Source organism: Maylandia zebra, linkage group LG13, assembly GCF_041146795.1.
Source record: "Maylandia zebra isolate NMK-2024a linkage group LG13, Mzebra_GT3a, whole genome shotgun sequence".
Classification (NCBI taxonomy): domain Eukaryota; kingdom Metazoa; phylum Chordata; class Actinopteri; order Cichliformes; family Cichlidae; genus Maylandia; species Maylandia zebra.
In genome coordinates this window covers 10,582,547-10,593,248 of record NC_135179.1, presented here as the reverse complement: position 1 = coordinate 10,593,248, position 10,702 = coordinate 10,582,547, and the positions used below count along the sequence as shown (strand labels likewise).

General features: G+C 42.7%; 1 protein-coding gene across 4 annotated transcripts in view; it reads right to left on the bottom strand.

Moving 5' to 3' along the window:
* Positions 1-10,702, bottom strand: part of kcnh1a (potassium voltage-gated channel, subfamily H (eag-related), member 1a) — a 57,974-nt gene that overhangs the window by 7,507 nt on the left and 39,765 nt on the right. For all 4 annotated transcript variants that reach the window (XM_076891501.1, XM_076891502.1, XM_076891503.1 and 1 more), the window contains one exon: positions 703-899. In XM_076891501.1, coding sequence (XP_076747616.1) covers positions 703-899 — 197 coding nt within the window. The remainder of the gene's footprint in view (positions 1-702; positions 900-10,702) is intronic.

Here is a 10,702-nt window from a genome sequence, read left to right as displayed (position 1 = left end):
CAGGCTAACCTCATAAAGAATGAAGCAGTGATTGGTAGCTACTCTTACGCTATTGTTGATCACACCTGTTCATTTCTGAATGAAGGATGTGAGAGCGGCTTTAGTATATGGTGGCTGTTTAATGGAGCTCTGTTTTTCTATGCAGTGCTGTGTGGCTGAAGGCAGTAGGTGCATGTGTCCCTTAGGTTGAATATAAGGTTTTCTGTGGTTACCTTTTCCCAGAGTGGGAGTTTCTGGCCCCTATTTAACAAGAATTGATACGTGTGAACAATTGTGATTGTCCAGATCATGAAAGGAGGTAGGCTGTCTTCTGCTGTGAAATATATTGACATGACTAAACATATATAGGTTCAATATTGATTAATTGATTTATTTATTTAATAAATCCTCCTTTCATCTTGTTGAATTTAATGCAATCTCAACTTGGATTGCAAAAAAAACCTCTCTCCTTAAAGGTTGCAATCTTCAGCTTTTGCTTTACTTACTGCTCACTGTCTGGTACTGGTAATATCAACACTATCTTTACAGATATTATTGGAATTTGTAAATATATTCTAAAATGTTTGTTTTATTTTGTTAATATTTTTTTTCTTTTTCATGTACCACTGTGCACAAGGCTGAAGTCTTTGCAGATGAAAACTTCTGTGTAAATCCTAAATGAAAATGCAGTCAACTGTATCTGGCATCTGAACAGTCACTCACCCTCTTACGCAGGTTATAAGTGAGCAGCAGGTTTCGAGAGAAGTGGTTGGAAAATGCCGTGTAGAATTCCAGCACCTTCTGCAGAGCGTCGCGTTTAATAACGTGGAGGTCGCAGTAGGTCAGAGCTCGCACATTGGCGCAGGACTGAGCCAGAGTCACCTCTTTCCAGAAAACGTCCCCAAATACGTCTCCCTTTCCTGCACGAGAGAGCGCACAATTTTAGTTCCATGTTAGTTCAGCAACAAGATCTGATCTTCCAGGTAAAAGAAAACAGTAAGAGACAAAAACAGGCTTGCAAAAACAGCTTTAATAATGTTTTTATATATCAGTTATCGATGATTATTGAAAATCTCAGTACCTGTAATTTAACACACAGCATTAAGTGCTACACACAGGTTTACACTAAATGGACACTTTGTAAGGTACACCTGTTCAAATGCTTGTTAATGCAAATTTCAAATCAGCTAATCCCATGGCAGAAACTCAGTACATTTAGGCATTCAAAGTTCTGAAGTTCAAACCGAGCATCAGAATAGGGAAGAAAGGTGATTTCAACTGGGTATAGTTGTTGGTGCTAGATCTCAGATCTAAGTAGGTCAAAGTATTTCAGAAACCGATTTTTTCCCCACACAGCCATCTATAGGGTTACTTAAGAAAGTAGCATAGCAGAGCTTTCTGATCTGACGTTTGGATGGCAGGGTCAGATTTTCACGTAAGCAACATAAAAGCAGGCCTGTCCTGCCTTTAGTTCAGGCTGCCAATAGAGGTGTAATAATTTGGGGGATATTTTTTGGCACACAAGAGAACTGTTTGAGCACCACAGACTGCCTAAGTATTGTTACTGACCACGTCCATCCAGATCCAGTAGAAACCAAATAAAGTGGATGGTGAGTCTTTTACTTGTGAAAAAGTCCCTCTATATATGGGATGAAAGCAGCAGCTACTTGTTTTAGGTTGGTTATAAATAATACAGTTATGCAATGTGGATCATTTATGAGTCAAGAACACATTTTGGGTTGGGAGGTCTTGGAAAGTCCCCCTCCAGCATGACAGATGCTGCTGAACAGCTGGAACTAAATCCCTTTGTTCTTTTGAGGAGACTTTTATGTATATTTAAAACTGAAGACAAAGCTAGATGAGGATTTTCTGCTGTTCGAGGTAATGGCTTACAACTGATGTATTAACTATTAATACATATAAGAAATATAGCTTTCAAACCTTTATAAAGAGTGTTAAATTACCTTCATAATCTAAAGCTCATTAGACCAACTCAGTAATTTATAAGGTCTGTCATTTGTGACTCATGCACAGCACTTTTTTTAAGTTTGAGAAGCCCAGTATTACCATAAACTACCCTGAACAAAGGAGTACTATGACTCAGTATAATCAACAGCTTATCATGAATTTTTTTTCTTTTTTTTTATTGTCTTGACATAAAACACCTTGTTATTTCTTCACATGATGACATGACGAAACACACGCAGTGGATGAAAATAAACCTTATATGTGGCAAAAGCATTAATATAAAGCAGTATGTGGTACAGTGGTAAAAATAGCAGTAGCTGATTAAACCAGATGCCCTGTCTTGTTTGCTGATTTACTTTACATGGCGTTTCTTTTTCGTTTGTTATTAGTCTCATAAGGAATTCAATACAAAGAAGCTATTTATTCATCACTATAGTTGCCTTCCGGTTCATTGGTTTCATGTTGACAGTATATTGATTTATGCAAAGAGAAAACAATAGAAGGATATTGACAGAAACCAGCCAAGGCACTGTAATATTTCCTACCAGAGCATGGCATCCGTTATTCATTAAATTACTCATAAAGCACATTAAATGATGATGTTTTAACAACAAAACATTCTGCTGTGAACAGTTTTCTACTTTATTTTTTAAAATAAGATCAAATCTAGATGCATTGGAAGACAAACTAGGGTCACTAACATGGGAAGTATCCCAGTAGTTAGGAGTAGGTCCTTATTAATATTCATTAGGCTTAGATGGTGTAGTCATTACAGACGCTGATACTGTGCTTACTTTAATCTGGTCAAGTATGGCCTCATTTACTGGCACAGGTCTCAGTTCAATACATCTATCATAACCACTGTGGGAGAAATACTTTAGGAAATTAGTGGCCTTTGTAATAGTGTGTTTGCTAATAAATCACTTATGAGCAAGCAGACTGCAAATGTAATGATATTTACCCCCTTTTAGCACCGCCTTTGATTTCTACCAACCCCTCAGGTTTTCCATTATGCTCACCGTTGTTTATCCCAGTATGCTTAATATTAATTATCATAACATTATAGAGAGAATTCAAACAATCCAGCAATCCCTTATGAGCAAGTGTGAACTTTCTAACCCGTTTTTTTGTTTCTACTAACTCCTAAGTGAAGTATGTAGGTCTTAAAGAGCTAAATCTCCAGAAAAGTCTCTACTATAGTCACAAGTTAGTTGAGCTGGTGTAAAGCCAACCAATAAAGTTGTAGATGCACTGCTAATCATGTGCGGATTCGGGTAATATTTCTTTACAGGTTTATTATAAATTGCTCAACATAACCATTTGTTAGATAGTTATTATCTTCTGACTGTTGCGTCATTGGCTACAGATTGTGAAAGATGCAATTTTAACTAAAGCTTTTTCAAATTAGCTCATAATAAAATCTTAAGAAATAATGGAAGCTAACTAGGTATTTAAAAATAACATTGGTTTATTTCGTTTGTTATGTTGTTCAGTTTCATTGCCTTTACAATAAATCAGTGAAAAATCAATCCAGGCAGCCATATTACATGTTTGCTTGAAATGAACCTGTGGCACAGGTATTGATTGTAACCTTTGAAGGCCAAAGGATCGCAAGTGTTGCGTTGTGATTTTCTGTTCAGTCCTGAGTTATAATACTTTTAATTATTATTTATTTTAAAATGCTTATTTTCAGTTAGGTTTAGTTTAAACTAATTTCATTTGACTTAAATGAATACAGCACTGAAAATACACTCAACAAAAATATAAACGCAACACCTTTGTTACTGCTCCCATTCCCCATGGGATGGACGTAGAGACCTAAAATTCAATCCAGATACACAATATAACCATCCCTCCCAAACAGTGGTCACAAATCAGTCCAAATGTGTGGTAGTGGGCACATCTGCTATATTGAGATAATCCATCCCACCTCACAGGTGTGCCACATCAGGATGCTGATCTGACATCATGAGTAGTGCACAGGTGTACCTCAGACTGCCCACAACAAAAGGCCACCCTGGAATGTGCAGTTTTGTCTCACAGCAAAATGCCACAGATGCCACAAGCAATGAGGGAGCGTGCAATTGGCATGCTGACAGCAGGAATGTCAACCAGATCTGTCGCCCGTGCATTGAATGTTCATTTCTCAACCATAAGCCGTCTCCACAGGCGTTTCAGAGAATATGGCAGCACATCCAACCGGCCTCACAACCGCAGACCTCGTGTAACCACACCAGCCCAGGACCTCCACATCCAGCTGGTTCACCTCCAAGATCGTCTGAGACCAGCCACCCAGACAGCTGCTGGAACAATTGGTTTGCACAACCAAACAATTTCTGCACAAACTGTCAGAAACCGTCTCAGGGACGCTCAACTGCGTGCCCGTCGTCCTCATCGGGGTCTTGACCTGACTCCAGCTCGTCGCCGTAACAGACTTGTGTGGGCAAATGCTCACATTCGATGGCGTCTGGCACGTTGGAGAGGTGTGCGCTTCACGGATGAATCATGGTTCACATTGTTCAGGGCAGATGGCAGCTGAGAATGTCAGCAGTAATCAATATGGGACGTAATAAGACTATGGACTTCCCTCCCCATCTCCAGCTGCCTCCCCCTTCCCGCTCCACCACAACCACCCACACATGCAGGACCTTGGAGTAGGGGTATGTCACCAGGGTGCAGAGGAGGCTACCCCCCCCCCCCTCTGTCCCCTTCTGGCTGCCTCTGCCTCAATTTTATCCCACAACTTAGACTCACACTCTCATTACACATACATATAGGGTCTTGGGGGTGGGCACGATACACGGAGTCCAAAGTACCATCAGGGTATACACCCCACCCCTGGCATCGTTGCCCACCTCTCAATTTTAAATACACGTAGACATTGAGGGCTAGCAGGAGGGACCATGCGCTTACCTGCTGCTCTCTGGCAGGTAGCTCCATGCCCTCCTGGGTTTTAAATGCACCTTAGAACACACATGCATCAACACTACAATGAGCGGGTGGAGGGAGGTTTGGAGTCTTCTCTCACCCCCATTCTCTGCGGCCTGCTGGAGCGGGGGGGCTAGGAGGAGGAGTTGGCCGTCTGACTGCGGTCTGGAGTGTGGGGCCTCCCTGCTGCTGCGGAGTCAGGGCGGTCTGCCTCTCCCCACCGCAGGGAAAAGGGTAACACCACCTGGGTCTGGGTGCGGTTCCCCCCTCCAGGGGCAAGGGTACCTAGACCCGGTTCGTAGAGTATGCTTGGGGAGTGTGATCGTGTGTACAGCGTCTCTTTATGTCTGTCTCCACGTTGGTTGAGTGTGGAGTGAGTGCATATGAGAGCATGAGGGTGGGAATGGATGTTGTATCTGTGTGTGCCTGTATGTCTGTGTCTATATGTCAGGTTGGGTGTCAGACGCCACCTCTCTGGGGACATCTCAGGCCCTCCAAGGTTTGAAGGCCTATCTCCCCCCACCACCACTTCCCCTGCCAGTGGTGGACTCCCTCAGACATCGGTGCGTTGGTGGTTCTTTGTGTCTGGGGGTGGGCGTCCGGGTACACACCGGCTCACTCCTTGGCGGCCGCTTATCGGGGCCTGGAGCCTGGGGCTCGCTCGGGCCACTTCGGAGGTGGGGTGCCCCCGGCCTCTTGGCCTGGGGCTCGGTCACTCAGGCACAGCTGGCTGCCGGCGGAGCTCACGGGCGCGTCACTGCAACTCCCCCTGGCTTCTGCTCCGCGGCTGCTGAGTGAGCCCTCATCTGGGACTCTCCTCAGCTCTTTCTGGGACAGTGGCGCGGCTGCCCCTCTGTTGGTCTTCCTTGGTCTCTTGTGTTCTGTGGGCCTCTGGATGTCTGGAGTTTTGATCTCCTCCATACCTGCTTCATGCCCTGGAGGACGGGGCTGTGGCCCCCCACACCCTCTAGCACAGGGGTGGCCAACCAGTCAGAGACCAAGAGCCACTTTTTTTTTTACTGTGTTACCGCAAAGAGCCACATCATACGCATGGGCACACATGAACATCACCCATCCTTTCCTCCCTCTCTCTCTCTCTCTCTCTCTCACACACACACACACACACACACACACACACACACACACACACACACACACACACACACACACACACACACACACACACAAAATACACACATCTCTGCTCAGCCAGATTTATTGTAAATGTCACACACCAACATGATAATGACAGAAATGGACTCCTACAGTACTAAAACCACAGGCCAGTCATTTTCAACAATGAACATTGTGTGCACTGTCTCACACACACAAACTCTCAGTTCAACCAAGTCCACAAACAAAAATATAATAATCTACAATAGCATTTACTTTTATAATGCATGTTGTTTAGTGGGACTTCTGGCATTCCTTGCCTTGAACAATCCTCTTTAAATCTGGCTTGTATTCCGTTGTTGTCACTCGAAGCAATTCTTTCACATGTGTGTCAGTCAGAACAGATCGATGCTTTGATTTCACATGTTTTAGGGTAGAAAACACAGACTCGCAGACGTATGTTGACCCAAACATTGACAGTATCTTAAGCGCAGCCCGTTTGACATTGGGGTATTTTTCCATTGGCACACTTTTCCAGAACTCAATGGTCCCTTCCCTTAAAGCAGGTTTCAATTGGTCCTCTTCACAAAGATCGATCATCTCCAACTCAGCCGCAGCTCCATCTGTGACTAGCGGGACTTTCAAACAGCCGGTCTCTGCATTAAATGGGTCGACGAGGAACGTAATCTGTGGCCTTTTCAATTGTAGATCATGGAACCGGGTCACGAAGCTTTCGTGCAAGTTTTCAATCAGCGTTGCATATCTGGCTCTTTGCTTACTCAGGGCAGCACTGGCGACTTGCCCGCTGGCTTTTAGCAGAGTGGGAAAATGCGTTAAATCTCCCTTTTGAATATGTGTCTTGAACAGCTTCAGTTTGTTGACAAACGCAAACACACTTTGCACTAGGTCAGGGAGCATTTTTAACTTACCCTGCAGGGTCAGGTTCAGTCTGTCCAAGTGACACAGCATGTCGACCAAAAAGGCCAGATCCATAATCCACTTGAGGTCCGAGAGCTCGGGATAGTCCTTGTCCTTCTTTTCCATAAACAGTTTCACGGCATCCAAAAGCTCAAAGAAGCGAGAGAGTACCTGGCCTTTTGACAGCCACCTCACAGTGCAGTGCAGCGGCAGGTCACCTGGAAGCCCTTGGTCCAGCTCAGCGATGAGATTCTTGAATTGCCTGTGGTTAAGCGCATGTGTGCGGATATAGTTGCCAATTTCCATCACAGGCTTCATGACGTTATCTAAATTCAATGATTTAGACACGAGTTGCTCCATGTGGATGATGCAGTGGAAATTCCAAAAGTCAGGAATAGTTTGGTCAGCTTTGCACAGCCCCACAAGCCCGTTCACAGATCCCATCATGGCTGGTGCTCCATCCGTGGCTATTGCAGTTAATTTCGTTATGGGCAGATTTGCTTTTTCAAATGCAGCCATCATGGTTTCTTTCACATCTATGCCACGGGTTCTGTCTTTTAATGGCACAATATCCAGGAGTTCTTCTTTGATCACACAATCGTTTGAAACAGACCGTGCAAATATTGCCAACTGAGGCTTGTCTTGTATATCACAACTCTCATCCAATGCGACACTAAAATACTCACATGCTTGAAGGTCAGAGTGCAACTGTGATTCAATAGCTGTGTTAATGTCCGATATTCTGTGTTCAACAGTGTGGCGGGACAGTTGGACGTCTGATACCATGCGTTTTAATTTGTCGTTTTCAGGAGACAAGATTTCAACAACATCACTGAGGCATTTTTTAACGAACTCCCCTTCATTGTATGGCTTTTTAGCCCGTGCAATGTTCCAAGCCAGCTGATAGGATGCGAGCGTTATGGTCTCTGACCGCTTCGTAAATTTTTGGAAAAACTGTATCTGCTTTTCTGCCTGACTTTTCAAAGTGGCCAACTCGTGCTTGCGAAGTTCAGTCCCTTTTGGAAATTCCTGGTCGATGTTAGCATGGAGTGAGCTGAAGTGGCGCTGAAGATTTGAAGCTTTGAAATGCGCTAATGACGTCTGACATATAAGGCAGAATGGCTTACCATTGCGTTCAACAAAAAAATATAAACTCTCCCACTCTGTTAAAAACATCCTGTGTTCCTCTTCATATTTTCTTTTTGCTGTGCATTTTTTTCCTGCCATTTTAAGGGCGAACTTGCTCCTACTGGGAAACTTTGCGGTATTTTCATCTCACACACATGCGCATTTGATGAAAATACCGTATTGAACTCAAGCGAAGCGAACGCGCACATTTTAAAACAACAACATAAAAAAAAATCAAAACACAAACATAAACTTTGATATGAACGTAAGAGCCGCATGAAACCAGGCAAAGAGCCGCATGCGGCTCGAGAGCCGCGGGTTGGCCACCCCTGCTCTAGCAGATCATTACATGAAGGAACCTTTTAAAAAAAACAAGCGCATCCATGCTCACAGGTGTACACACGGGTGATCACACCCACAAACTACACCCTTTTTGGCTCCTACCTCAAAGCACACTGTGTTCTGTTGATCTTATGTGCTGCACAATAATGTTTAATATTTAGTATTTACTGTCATATTCCCATATATCATTGTGATGTTGTTTTTTCTATTACTCTTGTTCTCTTCTGCTTGTTTTCTTTTTTCTTTCTCAGCAGGTGATCCAGGTGATTGATATATGCTTTTTTTTTTTTCTTTTTCTTTTTTTTTTCTGCCCGTTCTGTTGGTTTTTGTCTTTTGCCCTTCTCCCCCGTCCCTCTTCTCAGCTGTTTCTCTTTCCCTCTTTCTTTCTCCCCTTCTTTCCCCCAGTCAAGTCTGTCCCGTATTCAGTAAGTGAAAATAAAATAAACAATAAAAGGTGACTCAAATGGACCATTACGGCAAGGCTGGGATGATCAATTTGGTAAAGTAAATCCGTTGGGCATCTTTCTTTGCCTTTAGACAACAATTCTGATGGCAAAAGAGCCAAACAGGACAGGCAAAAAAAAAAAAAGAAAAAAAAAAGACTATGGACAAGAATGGCAGCAGCATGGGGAGTAAGGAAGGGGCAGAGTCAGTTAATATTACGTAAGGGGAAGTATGCAGACCGGGTTATGTAATTAATGTGGGGCTGGAATGAGAGAATATTATCAAGTATGACACCCAAACTCTTAACCTGAGGGGAGGGAAGGGTGGAGAACGTTCAATGTTAATGGAAAAACTGTGGGATTTGGATAAGATTGAGGCTATACCAACAAGTAAAACTTCTGTTTTATTACTGTTTAGTTTAAGAAAATTGGAGGAGAACCATGATCTACTCTTGATAAGACAATTTGAGAGGGAGGTAGGTGGGAGGGATGAATTGGGTTTAGAAGAGCTGGGTGTCATCGACATAACAGTGAAAATTTATATTATATTTTCAGAATATATGACCAAGAGGGAGCATGTAAATAATGAATAAAAGAGGCCCTAATACTGAACCCTGGGGCACACCAGCAGAAACAGGATGGAGAGTTGAAGAATGGGATTTAAATTGGATAAACTGAGTGCAGTCTGAGAGATAGGAGGTGAACAGGGCAAGGGGGGTATGACTAATGCCAATGGATGTTAACCGGTTCAGGAGAATATTGTGAGAAATGGTATCAAACGCCGCACTAAGATCAAGAAGGATGAGGATGGATAGGAGACCAGAATCAGCTGCCATCAGAAGGTCATTGGTAATCCTTAACAAAGCCAGATTGAAATTGTTCATAGAGATTATGGCTATTGAGGTGTAAGTGAAGCTGGGAGGCGACAACTTTTTTAATTTTAATTCACTTATACCCTTGTAGTTCACACAGATGAATTCGTACAGGCAAAACTGAATGTTTGTTAATGCAGTTCACAGCACCACAAATCTTTATCATTCCAACTGTTTAAAATGCTAAAATCTTTCATTGATCTCAGACAATATTTAAGGGGACAGCCAATAAAATGCAGTAAATTTGATGCACTAGAGATGATTACAATATGCGCCCAAAGTAGGTGAGCTGGCTTAATGTGATTCAGATAAAACTGAAAATACCAGACTTTACTGTTGCTGAGAGGACTGACAAACAAATTCTTGTCCAAATCCTGAATCCATCACTCAGCAGAAAATGATCCCCAAACAGCTCAGCTGACACTGCAGACAGGGACAGTTTGTAAAGTGCTGCTAGGCAAAAAAGAAAAGGGAGGATTTAAGTAAGTCCTCGAACAAAATTATTTTCTTGCTATGATGTTCAGAGAGAGCTAGAGGCCACTTAGACTTAAAAGCCTTTATGCTATCAACCAGTGTTTTGGTGTTGAAGTGCCTCCAAGACAATACATTCAGATTAGAGACACTATTGTCAATGCATCTGAGTCACACAGCTTAAGTAATCTAAAACTTTATATTGTGAAACAACCGAGGAGATCAGCAGCAGGTCCTTCGACAGCTGGGGAAATGAAGAGGTATAATGCTTCTCCAATGGAGGAAATGCAAATTTCCTCATCAAGCATGTAGTAGTAGTATATTCCTTCAAATGGCCTGAAAATTTATACTATACATGTTGTATATTTTCAGCATTATGCAAATTTATCATTATTATAGAATGAGGTTTGTTTAGAGGTAGATTACTTTTCACTAATTTCTACATTTTAATTTTTGTAGAAATGCACTGATCAGTTCATCAGAGAATGAAATTTCAGCATGCTCGGCCTGGAGCGGTGACCGGCTGGTCAGTCACATTTT